Source organism: Mus pahari, chromosome 18, assembly GCF_900095145.1.
Source record: "Mus pahari chromosome 18, PAHARI_EIJ_v1.1, whole genome shotgun sequence".
Taxonomy (NCBI): Eukaryota; Metazoa; Chordata; class Mammalia; order Rodentia; family Muridae; genus Mus; species Mus pahari.
The window spans coordinates 13,022,398-13,037,759 of record NC_034607.1 but is presented as its reverse complement, the minus strand read 5'-3'; the positions used below and the strand labels follow the sequence as shown (position 1 = coordinate 13,037,759).

The following is a 15,362-nucleotide window of genomic DNA, read 5'->3' as shown; positions in this document are numbered from 1 at the left end:
CTGGCCTCAAACTCAGAAATCCGCCTGCCTCTGCCTCCCAAGTGCTGGGATTAAAGGCATGTGCCACCACCGCCTGGCTTAATTAGTTTTATAAAGACAGTTTCAAATGAACTAGGCACAGAAAGGGCCAGTGTCTAGCCTGAGGCAGCACAGTGGTTTCCCTTCCTTGGTGGCTGTGTGTCACAGGTCACTGCGGTGCACACACGTGGGGCCAGCACCACGCTGCACCCAGATGGGCTGCCAGGACTGATCTATAGTGAGCATTCTCTCTCTCTCCCGACAGCCATCAGAGGGAAGGCTGATCACAGGGAGGGCATTAGGACCCTTCCCAGGCTCTGTAGCATGTGTGAGCTTGTAACTTTGGTGAAAGGGAAGTTCTGAAAGGGAAGGGAAAAGAGAAAGGGACAAGCAGCTTGTTGAATAACTTTCCTCTTTTCTTCCTCCCGTGCCTAGTTTCCCCGAGTTTGATGCTGCCCCTGATGCAGAACCAAGGGCTCATATGCACTGAGAAAGTCTCCAGTTTAGCTGGGTGTGGTGGTGCATACCTGCAGTTTCGATAGTTAGGAGGCTGAAGATCAAGAGAGCGAGGCTGGGGGCTGGGAAGATGGCTCAGTAGGTAAAGCTTACCGCACAAGCATGAGCATCCGAGTGTAGACTCCAGCACGAGAGGATGTGCCCGCCATCCCAGTGATGTCAGGGGTAAGATGACCCCAGCGATCAAGTCAAATGACTGAGCTCTTGGTCCAGTGTGAGATCCTGTCTCAAAAAGTAAGATGGGGGCTGGTGAGATGGCTCAGCAGGTAAAAGCACCCGACTGCTATTCCAGAGGTCCTGAGTTCAAATCCCAGCAACCACATGGTGGCTCACAACCATCTGTAACGAGATCTGACTCCCCCTTCTGGAGTGTCTGAAGACAGCTACAGTGTACTTACTTATAATAAATAAATAAAATCTTAAAAAAAAAAAAAAAGTAAGATAGACAGGGATGCAGAGGTGGCTTGGCTTTTAAAGAGCACTGACTGCTCTTCCAGAGGACACAGGTTCGATTCCCAGTACCCACATGGTGGCTCACAGCTTAACTCCAGTTCTAGCAGAGTCAGTGCCCTTCTCTGACTTCCATGGGCACCAGGCAGGCACATGGTACACAGACGTACAAGCAGGTAAAGCACCCAAACATACAGAAGCAAAAACAACTGTTTAAAAATAGGTGAAAAAGCAATTGAAGAAGACATTGATGCTGATTTTTGCTACGTAAACCTACACCCATACATATGTATATATACATGTATATATACACAGACATGCACACACTTCACAAAGAGTTCAGTCTAGCCTGGACTACATCGTGAAACTGCATGCATGGTCAGGAGCACTGGCTGTTTTCCCAGAGGACCTGGGTTTCGTTCCTGGCACCCACATGGTGGTTCATAACCACCTATAACTCCATGTCCAGGAAGACCCAAGGCCCTCTTCTGGTCACTGTGGGTACTGCATGCATGTGTGAGGTGTACATGTGTACTTGCAGACAAATGCTCATACACATTTTTTAAAAAGTATATGTGGGTTGGAGAGATGACTCAGCGGTTAAGAGGGCTGACTGCGCTTCCAGAGGTCTTGAGTTCAATTTCCAGCACCCACATGGTGGCTCACAACCATCTGTAATGGGATCTGACGCCCTCTTCTAATGTGTCTGAAGAGAGGGACAGTGTACTCATATACATAAAATAAATAAAATAAATCTAAAAAAAGAGAAAAAATGTGTATTTGTGAGAAGGCTGTAAGCCGAGTAGAGCCTGAGGAGGGGTGGGTTTAACAGCTTGGCATCTAATTGTCTTGAGGGCCTGGAGCAGGGCTAACGGAATGATTTCTGATGTCTTGCAGAAGATGGGCAGCGTCCTGAGTGGACATTTTACCCAAGGTTCAGCAGCAACATCCACACCTACCACACTGGAAAACAGTGCTTCTTCAGTGGGGTCTTCCGGGGCAACAGGAGGTCTGTGGCAGAGAGGACAGTGGACAAGAGCCTCGGGAAGAAGAAATACGGTAGTGTGTCTCCTCCATCAAAGGTGGGGGAAAAAAAAGAAAGAAAGAAAGAAAGAAAGAAAGAAAGAAAGAAAGAAAGAAAGAAAAAGAAAGCAAGTCCCAGCTGTGGAGCCTGCTTTCTCTGGCTGGGAACAGCTCAGCAGGGCCACCCTGTTTCCCCACAGTGCAGCCAGGAAGACAGGAAGGCAGAGAGCCTCGTTCCAGGTGACAGGTTTTGATCAAGGGCTCAGAATGCGTGCTGGTCCACACTTTTGTGTTTCTCCGACTCTCATGAAATGCTAATGTGGCATTTAAGTCACCAGATGAGTCCCTTCAGATTGTTATTAATAGCAGCCTCATTGAAGTCCGAAGGAAAAAAAAAATGCATGTTTCAGTTGGAGGCCACCTGTCACATACATCTAAAGTAAGCCTTAGCATGAAATATAAAGTGCTAATTTTTTTCTTTTCTTTTTTTAAAGATTTATTTATTATTTATATGTAAGTATACTGTAGCTGTCTTCAGACACACCAGTAGAGGGCATCAGATGTCATTATGGATGGCTGTAAGCCACCATGTGGTTGCTGGGATTTGAACTCAGGACCCTCAGAAGAACAGTCAGTGCTCTTAACCGCTGAGCCATCTCTCCAGCCCCATAAAGTGCTAATTTTTTAATTTACTTAACGGCAGCTACGATGAAAATATCTACACATACGCCGTATCTAAATCCATGCAGCACCTTAGTTCATAACTTGGTGAGTTCTCCATCTCAACTCACTCTGAATTGGCTTCTCAAAAGATCCTCAGAGGGTGCAGAGTGCCAGAGGACTATTTACAGTAGTGCCTCTTTTTCTTTTTTTGAGACAGGGTTTCTCTGTGTAGCCCTGGCTGTCCTGGAACTCACTTTGTAGACCAGGTTGGCCTCGAACTCAGAAATCCGCCTGCCTCTGCCTCCTGAGTGCTGGGATTAAGGCGTGCGCCACCACACCCGGCATTTACGATGCTTATAGAAACACCCATGGAGGAGGAGACAGCCAACACCTCAGTGATGAATAAGGTCTTTGTAGAAGCTGTGCAAAAAGAAGGAGCAACTTCTCTTGTAAAAACTCATGTGAAGGACAAATGGATTTTCAAACCCAGGCTTTGATTTGTCTGGATAAAGAACACACCACACACACACACACACACACACACACACACACACACACACTCACACACACTCACAACTTAATTAAGACCCAGAGTGTACATGACTTACTTTTTTTTGTCACTCCACTGTTTTACTCCTTGTGTTATTTGGAGTTGAAGCCAGAATGCTATACACACACAGACTTGATGAAATTAACTAGTGAATCCAGTATCTTATAACCACACCTGTTTTTAGTTTTAAAAATACCAACCATAGGATAAAATGGCGCTCAGCTGGCAGAGTGCCTGCCTAGCGTGCACAATGCCCTGGCACTCTCCCTTCCTTCTTCACTCAGAGTCTCTCACTGAACTCCCGTGGCTGTAGAGCCTGGCCAGCAAGCTCCAAGGATCTGCCCATCTCAGCCTGCTGAGTCTTGGGGTTACAGAGGATGCACTGCACCTGGCTTTTGCATGAGAACTGCAGATCTGACCTCAGGTCCTTGTGCTTGTGCCACACACTCCTTCCCACCCTGCATTTCCTCCTCATGTTTTTTTTTTTAAACAAAACTGTATGTGTAAAAGTGTTCTACCTACAGGTATGCCTACATGTGTACTACATGTGTGCCTAGTGAAGGCCAGGAGTAGGTATCAGATGCCCTGGGGCTGGAATTATGGGCAGTTGTGAGGTTTCTCCGTGTAGCCCTGGCTGTCCTGGAACTCACTTTGTAGGCCAGGCTGGCCTCGAACTCAGAAATCTGCCTGCCTCTGCCTCCCGAGTGCTGGGATTAAAGGTGTACACCATCACCACTTGGTCACATTTTTATTTTTTTAAACTTAAATTTTTATTATTTGAAAATTTTACACTTGTGCCCAGTGTACCTTGATTGTATCTGCACATTGCTCTTCACCTCTGATCCTCTTGGAAGCTTTACCCCCATCTCCTTCCCAATCTTAATCTTTCCTTTTTAAAAAAAAATTAGTGAATTTTTAACCTTCTACTGGGTCTGTCCATATGTGTATTGGTATGAGGTGGTGTGGAGACCCTACCAGTAGTCATACTCTTAAATAAAAGTGACTGTCCCTCTCCTTGAAGGTATCAACTGCCAACAGACCCCCAGGGCCTCAGAAACTACCCCCAACCTATGCTGAAAAATGTAGTTGGCAAACCTTGCACAGCCGCTGTGAGCGTATGTGTGTCACAGCCATGCCTCATCCAGGGGATGGCTCTCCACACCTGCTCTTCTGCAGCCCTCCATGTTTTTAATCATACCTGAGAACACAGCATGGGGGAAAATGTCCCGTGAACTTTAACTTCCTAAGGCAGGATAACAAATTTATCTTGCGATAAACATGGAGGGACTTGATTGTTCACTGTTTGTTGTGAGCTGCTGCTCACAACAAACAGGGCCTTGGCTTCAGCCTTATGTGTGACGTTTTCTGACATTTCCCACAGATATTGATCCCAGAAATGGAATCCCCAAATTGACACCAGGGGATAATCCGTACATGTTCCCAGAACAGAGTAAAGAGTTCTTCAAAGCGGGAGCAACTTTGCCTCCGGTGAACTTCTCACTGTGAGTTCACGCTCATTCCACAGTTTTATTAACTGTCTCTGCTGAGTGTAAATTAATAGTACCTAGTTATTTTGTGACATATCTTGGTGTGTCTCTGTGTGTTAGAAGCATGTATTTATGCAGGAACGTATACTCACATACGTGCATGTGGAGGCCACAAGAGGATACAGAATGTTTTTCTCAGAATGCTTTCTGCACTTATGTTTTTAGACTGGATTTCTCTGAACCCAGAGTTTGACATTTTGACCAGGTCAGCTGGCCTGTGAGTATCTAGGATCTGCTTGTCTCTGTCCCTATCGCTGGGGTCAGAAGCATACCCCATTGGGCCTGGCTTTTATGTGGGTGCTGGGAATTTGAAATCCAGATCCTGTTGGCTTCACAGCAATCTCATACCCACTGAACCTTTTCCCTAGTCTCTGTATAGGAATTCTTATTTTTTTAAATATTTATTTATTATTATATCTAAGTACACTGTAGTTGTCTTCAGACACACCAGAAGAGGGCATCAGATCTCTTTACAGATGGTTGTGAGCCACCATGTGGTTGCTGGGATTTAAACTCAGGACCTTCAGAAGAGCAGTCAGTGCTCTTAACCTCTGAGCCATCTCTCCAGCCCGGAATTATTTTTTAAAGGGGGTGGGTAGCAGTGAGATATGATGCGAAAATTCCTTAAAGAGTTCATATTTACTTACTTTGTGCCTATAAGATACAAGGAAGGCTGAGGATATAATTCATTGGTGGTGAACTTGCTTAGATGTGCAAGGCCTTAATATTAACTCCCAGTACCACAAAAAGGCACCATACTTTAAACACACACACACACACACACACACACACACACACACACACATACACATCACATGAGTATATACACACATACACACACATCACACACATATATACACACACCACACACACACATGCATCACACATATATACACACACATCACACACATATATACACACACCACACACACATGCATCACACATATATACACACACATCACACATATACATATACACACATCACATACACATATATATGTTCACACAAATATATACACATCATACACACATATATACACACATTACACACATATATATGTATATACACATCACACACATACATTATATATACAAACATATATATACACACACATGCATCACACACATATACACAGATATACAGACACACATCACACACACATAATGTCACTGGGAGGGAGACTCTTTGGGGGAAGAATTGCAATAGTGAGGAGGGCATAGAGAGGGTAGTGGGGGGGGATGCATATGAGTTAACTCCAATGATATACATGTATGGGAATGTCATGAAACCCATTACATTGGCCTTTAAAAACCTGATAAAGCCAGAAGTAGTAGTTATTCATTTTGCTTGATGTCTATTACCACACACTTGTGGACTTTGGAGCTTTTGCACCAAGTCTGATTGCTAGTGACTAGTTCGTGGGTTGACTTGAAAGGTGGGGGTAAACTTATAACAATATGATTAGAGACAAGAGTCATTCAACTGAAAGAACAAACAGTGGTTGTATGACATTGAAAATATCTAGAAAACCAGTTTCGTGGGAGTCAGTGCTTCTGACAAAACATTGTTCTCTGTAGTCTTGAAGCTCACGGTCGAGGACTGATACCAGAAGGTAGGACACGTTTTGGATGTGACCATGGGTTGCTCTCCATGCTTTTAGAAGCCATAGCAATTTTATGGTTGTTTTTACTGTTTTGTTTTTCCCCCAGGGGACCTTACGAGAAAAAATTTGACACATTTATCCCGCTTGAGCCACTTCCGAAAATTCCCAAGTGAGTTTTTCACCAGGTTTTCTATGATCCCTCTGTGGAAATGACATACTTTTCTCCCATGGAGGGGCCTGCAGTCAGTGAAACCATGGGGCCCTTTTGTGTCCCGCAGCAGGGTCAGTGCAGTATCTATATGGTGGACAGTTGGAGAGACCCATAGAGCTCAAAGGGTCTGTGGCATCTGGCAATGGCAGGGGCACAAATTCTACATATGACACTGGCCAACTGCCAAATGCCATGGTGTGCTTGGGTATGCATGAGAAGGGAGTTTATACGGAGCAAAATGAATGATACCCTGTTTCCAGAAATATTAAGAGTGTTCTGGAAAAGAAAAACATATTTAATGATTCCAACTGGGGGAACTTGGTTAGTGTTTCAAAACCAAACAGAAGGCCGACAGAACATCCCTGTACTTGAGGGAAACACTAGTCTTCTGTTTTTATACAGAAAAAGGGTGTGTATGTATAGAGGCACATGTGCCACGCGTTAGGGAGTTGGTTCTCTCTTTTCACTAAGTGGGTCTCAAGGCTTGAACTCACCCTGTCATACTTGGCAGCAAGCCCCATTATCCATAGAGCCATCCCACTGGCTCCATACATATAGGATTAAATATTTTTTTTAATTAAAAATTATGTGTAGAGGTGTTTTGATTGTACCATGTGTGTGCCGGGTGCCCAGATATCCAGATAGAGTTTTAGATTCCCTGAAACTGAAGCTACAAATGGTTTCAAGCCATAGTGTAGGTTCTGGCAAGGAATTAAACCAGGTTCTGGAAGAGCCGCCAATGCTCCTAACTATGACTGAGCTATAGCTCCAGCCCCCTGATTTCAAACTTCTGCTCTGCCCATGAATTTATGTATTTATTTACCTCTTCTCCCTCTCAATTTTTGAATACAAATAGTCTCGTGTAATATGGTGAGGTAGGCATGCACGCTCCCGACTCTCACACACCAGGATTCAGTGCAGGGTGGAAATAAAAGCCTTTTATTTTAAACTTGGCACCTCTAATGCCTTCATTATGCCTCATTATTCCTTACAACACATAATTAAGCTTCTCGTGTCTGCACTTTCTTTTAAAATAAACATTATTCTAGAATACTCAAAATATTAGCCACTGCCTAATTTTACCATCCTACCCAACTATTTTAGTTTTTGTAAACTGCCTCTTATAAATATATTAAAATAGTATATATAAATCATAAAATACCAAGCAGGATGGTTTTTCTATTGTGTTATGCTATATTGTATTATATGTGTGTGTGTGTGTATATATATATATATATATATATATGGACAAGAGTTTCTCTGTGTAGCCCTGGCTGTTTTGGAACTTGATTTGTAGACTAGGCTGGCCTTGAACTCAGCAATGTACTTACCTCTGCCTCCTGATTGCTAGGATTAAAAGTGTGTGTTACCACTGCCCAGCTTGATCTTTAGTTTTTAAAGGTGTGATGCTTTTGAGTCTATTTTGACTGTTGTTAGGACTTCTCTAGGGATAGTTTAGAGTACCTAACTCCCCCCTTTGGAGTCTTTACCAAATACTTGTAGTAATCAATGAAGTTTTCAGCTTCGTTGGTGGGATTTAGAAGGATTTTTCAGTTTTCTGGGAGAGCCGGGAACAATGCAGCTCATACCTTAGGGCTTATTTGGTGTGCACTTCCATATCACAGTTCATCAAACAGGGCAGGAACCTGGAGCCCTAAAGGCAGGAGCTGAGGCAGAGGGGTGCCATAGAGTGCTGCTGCTCACTGGCTTGCTTCTCACAGCTTGCTCAGCCTGCTTTCTTATAGAACCTAGGACCACCAGCCCAAGGATGGTGCTACCCAGAATGGGCTGGGCTCTCTCATATCAGTCACCAACTAAGAAAATGTCTTACAGACCTGCCCACAACCCCCACCTTATGGAGGCATTTTCTTTTTTTCTTTTCTCTTTTTCTTTTTTTGATTTTTTGAGACAAGGTTTCTCTGTTTAGCCTGGCTGTTCTGGAACTCACTCTGTAGACCAGGCTGGCCTCGAACTCAGAAATCCACCTGCCTCTGCCTCCCAAGTGCTGGGATTAAAGGTGTGCGCCACCACTGCTCAGCATGGAGGCATTTTTTCTTTTCTTTTCTTTTTTTAAAGATTTATTAGTATATCTAAGTACACTGTAACTGTCTTCAGACACACCAGAAGAGGGTGTCAGACCTCATTAAGATGGTTGTGAGCCACCATGTGGTTGCTGGGATTTGAACTCAGGACCTATGGGAGAGCAGCCGGTGCTCTTAACCACTGAGACATCTCTCCAGTCCTGGAGGCATTTTCTTGAGGTTCCCTGCTCAGATGGTGTTAGCTTGTGTCAAAATAACATAAAACTATCCAGTGCAGTTCACGATAGACTACATTATTGTCCTGTGGCACCCCACCCTATAATAAATGTCTTAACGTTCAGTAATACTCAAGGGAGCTGGTATACAAATTTCAGAAGTTTATTTTCTGTGTAGCTCCTGCCCCCAACTTTGCCCTGCTATTTCTGTGCATCTAAGGTTTCCTAATGACATCTCTCTGGCTCTTCAGACTTGTTGAGAACACTGTGATCTGTTGCTTGGATTGCCCACTTCCTCAATTGTGAAGCCAAATTTGCAGGTGGCCTTTTATTTCCCATGTTATTAGATGGATAGGCTTTATACAATTGCATCACTCTCATCCATATCTATAAATCTTAAGATTACAATGCTCTGGGGCTGAAGAGAAGGCTCAGTGGTTAAGAGCACTGGGCGTTCTTCTAGAGGACCTGAGTTCAAGTCTCAGCACCCACAGGGCTGCTCATGACCATCAGCAATTCTAGTTCCGGTGGTTCTTCCATCTTTTGGCCTCTGGGCACTACATGGTACGTAGTGCAGATGCATATAAAACACCCATACACATAGTTATAAAACTTAAAGATTACAACTCTTGTTCTATTCCATTTGCATTTAGCTAATATATATCATAGGTCATCCTATTGCTTTGGAATCACTCTGTTTAGGTCAGTCTCTTTTAAGTCTACATCTTTATTTTTACATTTTCTTTTTTTTTTTTTTTAAATTTATTTATTTATTTATTATATGTAAGTACACTGTAGCTGTCTTCAGACACTCCAGAAGAGGGCATCAGATCTCGTTATGGATGGTTGTGAGCCACCATGTGGTTGCTGGGATCTGAACTCTGGACCTTCGGAAGAGCAGTTGGTGCTCTTACTCACTGAGCCATCTCACCAGCCCATTTTTACATTTTCTTAGTGTGTGTGTTGGAATGTGTGCATGTCAAGGTCAGAGGTCAACCTTAGGTGCTATTCTTAGGTGCTGACCACACCCTGCCTTGTTGTGTGGGTTCTGGGGTTTGAACTCAGGTCCTTGTGGTTACACCATAATCACTTTCCTCACTGAGCTATCTCCCCAGCTCCTTGATGTGGAGGCCTCGTTCACTTCATGGTCACATGGTCATGCAGTGCCTTTCCCATAGATGGTGTTTGTAAATTTAATACGGTATCCGTTCACACTCGGCGGGGGTTGTGTTCTTCCTGCAGTCTGCCTTTCTGGGAGAAGGAAAAAGCCAACAATTTGAAGAACGAGATAAAAGAAGTTGAGGAGCTTGACAACTGGCAGGTGCCGATGCCCTTCCTACATGGTTTCTTCTCCACTGGTAGGTTCACAAAATCTCAAAGACCACCTACAGAAACTGGAGGAGTTCAGAAGAGCAGTCCTTTGGGAGGCTTCACGTGGAGTTCAGAGGTGGCAGGGTGTCTCCTGGAGTGGGTGTGCCTTCTGCCTCCAGAAGGTCCTCAGGGCAGAGGTCCTCACCATGCTCTTGAGGGTTGAATGTGTTGCTTGAGAGCTGCTGGGCTTGTGAGGGAACGCACTCTTTAATGCTGTACCTCTATCCACAGGTGCTTCCAACTTTTCAAGACAACAATGAGCAGAGACTTTGAGTCCCCAAGCATTCGCTGACTGCCCTCCCAGCCAGCCTCTGCCATTGCTGGGTGTTTTTACTTCTTTGCTTTTGACATTGTCTCTGTCCTAAACCATTGGTTTGACTCGAACGAGGAATCACTATGTTTGGCCTTGTTTAACACTCAACTGTGACAACTTTCAAGATGTGTAGAGAAGTTGCACTGATCATAAAGCAGACACCTGGGCGCCCTCATCTAGCCTCTCCCATGGGATATTTTCTGACCACCATATGTAAATTTCCAATGCAAGCTTGGTATTTAGCACTGACACTAATATACAGCTCACGTTTGGTTTTACTCACGCTGCAGGTTAATGGTAGCAGGCAGGCATTATGGAAGTGTTTCTGTTTCCTCAGACTGCTATGACAGAATATTAGAGATCGGGTAGCTTATAAGCAAAAAGGATTTCCTTCTTATAGTTCTAGAGCCTGGAAATTCCAAGTCCAAGATGCTGGCAGATTTGGTATCTGGTGAGGCACTGCCTTCCTGCTCTGCACTCATAGGGGGAGGGGCAAAGTTGGATCTCTGAGGTTTTTGATATGGGGATTATGTTTGTGTGTGTGTGTATGTGTGTGTTTTGCTGTGACAAATACTCTATAACAAAAGCAACTTAAAGAAAGAAAGGTTTATTTTGGCTCCCATTACCAGAGGGATGCAGTCGACCACGGTGGAGAAGACATGGCAGCAGGCATGGAAGGCATTGTGGTAGTAGGAGGTTGGCTGCTCACATTGTATCTACAGTCCAAATATGAACAGGAAGAAGTACCAGGCTATAGAGCCAGAAGGCCTGCTGCCAGTAACACACTTCCTATCCTAAAGGATCTAATTCACTCCTGAAAGACTCCTTGAAACCAGCATTACCGCTCATAGGGACAGTAGACACCAGATTACCTCTCATCAGGCTCTACCTAATAAAAAGCCTATCAATTTTCTTCGTTTTCTCCCACTCTCCTACAGGGTTTTTCTGTGTAGTCCTATCTGTCCTGGAATTCACTCTGTAGACCAGGCTGGCCTTGAACTCAAAGGATCTGCCTGGCTCTGCCTTCCAAGTGCTGGGATTAGAGGCATGTGCCATCAGCCAGTCCTATCAGTTTTCAATGTCACTGTATTGGGGACAGTATTACTTTCACTTCTCATTGCTGTATCAGATGAGAAGCAGCTTCAGGGCTATTTTGGCTTTCAGTTTTAGGGGACACAGTCTATCACAGTCAGGGAAGGTACACCAGTAGCAATCTGAAGCCTCTGGTCCCACTGTATCTCCAGTTAGGAGAAGAGAGGGGTAAACACTGGTGCTCAGCTGGATTTCTCATTCTTGCTTCATCTGTGACCCACCGGAAGAGTCTGCCCATATTCAGTGTGGGTCTTTCCTCCTCTGTCACATGTCTCTGTGGAAAACACCCTCGGACACACAGAGTATGTTTCCTCTAAATCTAGTCAGGGTAACAGTAAAGGCCAAACACCAGAGGGACCAAGCCATATCCAAATTATAGCAATAGGAAACTTTATCAATTCCCTAAGAGACTTCTAAGCATTCGGAGCATCCCACAGTACGTCCTACAGCTTTACTTTGAGAGATTTACTTTGGTTGGACTGTTTCCTTTTGATCTTTTGGGAGCAATTGGCTCCCAAAACTTAGCTCAGTAGTGGCACTGTCTGACAAGGCAAAGTATTAGCCAGTTTTACTCTCAAGGTCAAGCAGCAGGTCTGTGAGGCTTTTCTTGCTTGGTCTGATAATCAAGACAGTGTATCTGAACATACAATCACTTCCACTTTGACTGGGGAATGTGCCAGACAGGGGTGGTGCACTTTTTAGTGACCCTATGGGCCAAGTTCCCAGTGGATTTGGAACAGGACAGGGAACTCAGAGAGACTGAGTGTCCTTCCAATGCAGGATGATCCCACAGTAACTATCCAGGAGGCCACCACTGCCTTGAGAGCCTCAACACTGAGGTTCCTTTACTTGAACTCTGTAAGAATCTATATGTGAAAGGCAAACATTTCTGCGAGTGTATAAAGGAACCCAGCCTATGAATCTCTTAAACTATCAGCCAAATAGCCCAATGCCTTATTTTCTGAGTAAAAGTGCCTATCTCTAACAAACTTAGAGTGTGTTCAGGGGGCAACAGACAGTTCTATCCCAACAGTAAAGGCAGTAGCGTGGCATGGTTATTTGGCTGCAAATATGAATAATGATAGTAATAGAGATTTCTGCTATGGATAGTCAGAGCACAGCTGCACTAAAATGAGTTGTTCTTCAACGGGATTTCAGATAAACTCAGAATTCTGCATTTGAGCCAGACTCAGAAACTTACAGTGACCATAAGGGAGAGGACATAAGGAGATGCAGGGACTAAGTGAGCCTTCAGGATGATATAGCTGTGTGAAGGACAAGTGGCCCCAGAGAGATGGTGGTGCTGTCTTTAGGGCTCCTTGAAGCCCACATGGCATTATCCTATAATTAGAAAACAAAACGAATCTCCCTTTAACGGACACAGCTGAGGGATGTACAAGTGAGCTGTTTGTCAGGCAGATTGCAACCCCTAGTTACCTAAAACTTCCTATATATCCATACAGATCAATCTATACCATTTCCTGGAATAAGAAATTCACACGGAACTACAGGCTTTACAGATGCTGATGAAAAGGCCTATGATGTAGTTGGCATAAAAGTCTGGGGCATAAATATATGCATGTGACAAAAGAAAACCTCTCTGAGATATGAACATGAGACCTGTGTATTCAGGGTCTAGGGGATACTGGTCCCAAACAGAGCAATGAACTTAGATGACTCTTGAACCCTGGGGCCTGAGGAAAAGCAGATTCTCTTTGGGAACAGTGTCCCACTTCAGGGCACAGGAGACTCTCGAGAAAGGAGACCCACAAAGATGAACTCCTGAGGAAAAAAAGATTAAAAACCACAGTTGGACCCACCACAAAGAAGAGCTGGTAGCTGACCTCCAGCCACATTAGGTGACTAAGACTGTTTTGCAGGAACTGGGGAGATGGCTCCACGGTTAAAGGTGCTTGCTGCTCTTCCAGAAGGAACAAGTTCAGTTCTCAGCACCCAAGGGAGACTTACAACCCCCTGTAGCTCCAGCATCAGGGGGTCTCAAACCCTCTTCCTGCCTCATCGGACATCCTCACATGTGTTGCGTACATATACACGCACGCTGCATATAAATAAAAAGCCTTAAAGAACATTTTTGTAATATGGTATTGATTACGGTGGTAGGGGGCACGCAATCCATTTTGTGGTAAAGATGCTAGGTCATCAGTTTTCTCAGCACTGGCTAGTGTATACATGAGAGGGGTGTCGGGGTGGAGCTAGAGGGGTTGTCTTTAATTGAGCACGTTTATTTGGGTTAGATTGTAAGTAATTATTAGCACCCTTCCCACCCATGTCCTGGTGTTGCTGTTGGCTTTCATCCCTAATCTTGGGGTTAAGATTTTTCTGTGGAGTCTTTTGGTGTTAAAAGATAGGTGAGGGCTGGCAACATGGCTCACCAGGTAAAAGCACTTAGTAAGCAAGCCCAGTGTCTTCTGACCTCCATGTGTATGCTGTGGTTTTCAGCGCTCCTTCTCCAGGAATAAATAAAATGAAAAGGTACAAAAGCAAAACCAGTGAGCTAGAAGTTGATATTTAAGTATTTTCTTCAGGTAAGTAAATGTCAGTTCAGTCAGATCCAGTTCCAGAAGGTGAATATGGTGGCAAAATGGAGAATGGCGCAGCCTAAAGTTCCCTTTGTAAGCTGGATAGACCACTGCTGTCCTTCTGGAGCCAGACTCCCCGAGACTGTGTTTCTTGCATGTCAATAGCTATTATGTGAAAAAGGGTCTCTGTGTTAGATCAACTTGGAATTTTTAAAAAAGATACTTTATATATTTTAGGGCTTTGTTTGCATGGATGTCTGCACACCACAAGAGGGCATCAGATCCCTTAATAGATAGTTGTGAGCTGCCATGTTGGTGTTGGGAATTGAACTCAGAACCTCTGGAAGGACAGGCAGTATCATTACCACTGAGTCATCTTTCCAGACCCCAATTTAGAAATTCTTTAAGACAAAACAAACAAACAAACAAACAAGGACAGGTGGGGGAGATGGTTCAATACTTGATGGTGTACCACTCATGTAAAGGGTGGGCTTGGCTTCCAGCTCCCATCTGGTGGCTCCCAACCATCTGTAATTCCAGTTCAAGGGCATCTAACATACATGCAGGCAAGACACTCATATGCATCAAAAAAAAAAAAATCTAAAAGGAAAAGAAAAGTGTATTAACTTCTAGAGCTGCCATGGTGTGGGACAATAGAAGTGGGTTCTGGGCTCGAGAGGTGGCAGTCAGTATAAGCACTGGTGGAACTAGAGGATATATATCCCTCATATATCCCTTTAAAAGGGGTGGAGTGAAGCGATGTGGATATTCAGTATGAACAGTGTGTACAGAATGAGGCATGGTGGGGGGTGATGGTTCGCAGACAAATCTAGAGCTGTGGTTCTCACCTTTCTAATGCTGAACCTGCTCCCAGAACCTGCATAGTAGCTCACAACTGCATGTCACTTCAGTTCAAGGGATCTAAAACTGTCATCTGGCCTCCTCAGGCACCACACAAATGTGCACAGACATACATGCAGGCAAAACACCCATACAAATAAAGAAAAAAAAAGTAAAGCATCTCTGATAAGAGAAGTGGGTTCTCTTCTGACTTCAGAAGCAGAGGTGGGAGGACGGGTTGCTCCCAGGGTCGAGTCCTTGGAGGTTCAGGGGAAGAGTGTACCTCATGCCTCTCTCACACAGCAGTTCTCAACCTGTGAGTCACAACCCCTTTGGGGTTATTGAACGACCTTTTCACAGGGGTCAC

General features: G+C 44.3%; 1 protein-coding gene across 1 annotated transcript in view; it reads left to right on the top strand.

Annotated features, from left to right (window-relative positions):
• Spats1 (spermatogenesis associated serine rich 1) overlaps positions 1 to 11,450 on the top strand; it is a gene marked incomplete at its 5' end in the record, with an annotated part of 14,276 nt that extends 2,826 nt beyond the window's left edge. The window contains 5 exons of the mRNA XM_021218461.2: positions 1,882 to 2,043; positions 4,602 to 4,722; positions 6,478 to 6,540; positions 10,082 to 10,197; positions 10,442 to 11,450. Of these exons, the coding sequence (XP_021074120.1) occupies positions 1,882 to 2,043; positions 4,602 to 4,722; positions 6,478 to 6,540; positions 10,082 to 10,197; positions 10,442 to 10,470 (491 nt within the window). The remainder of the gene's footprint in view (positions 1 to 1,881; positions 2,044 to 4,601; positions 4,723 to 6,477; positions 6,541 to 10,081; positions 10,198 to 10,441) is intronic.
• Positions 11,451 to 15,362: the final 3,912 nt, after the last annotated feature.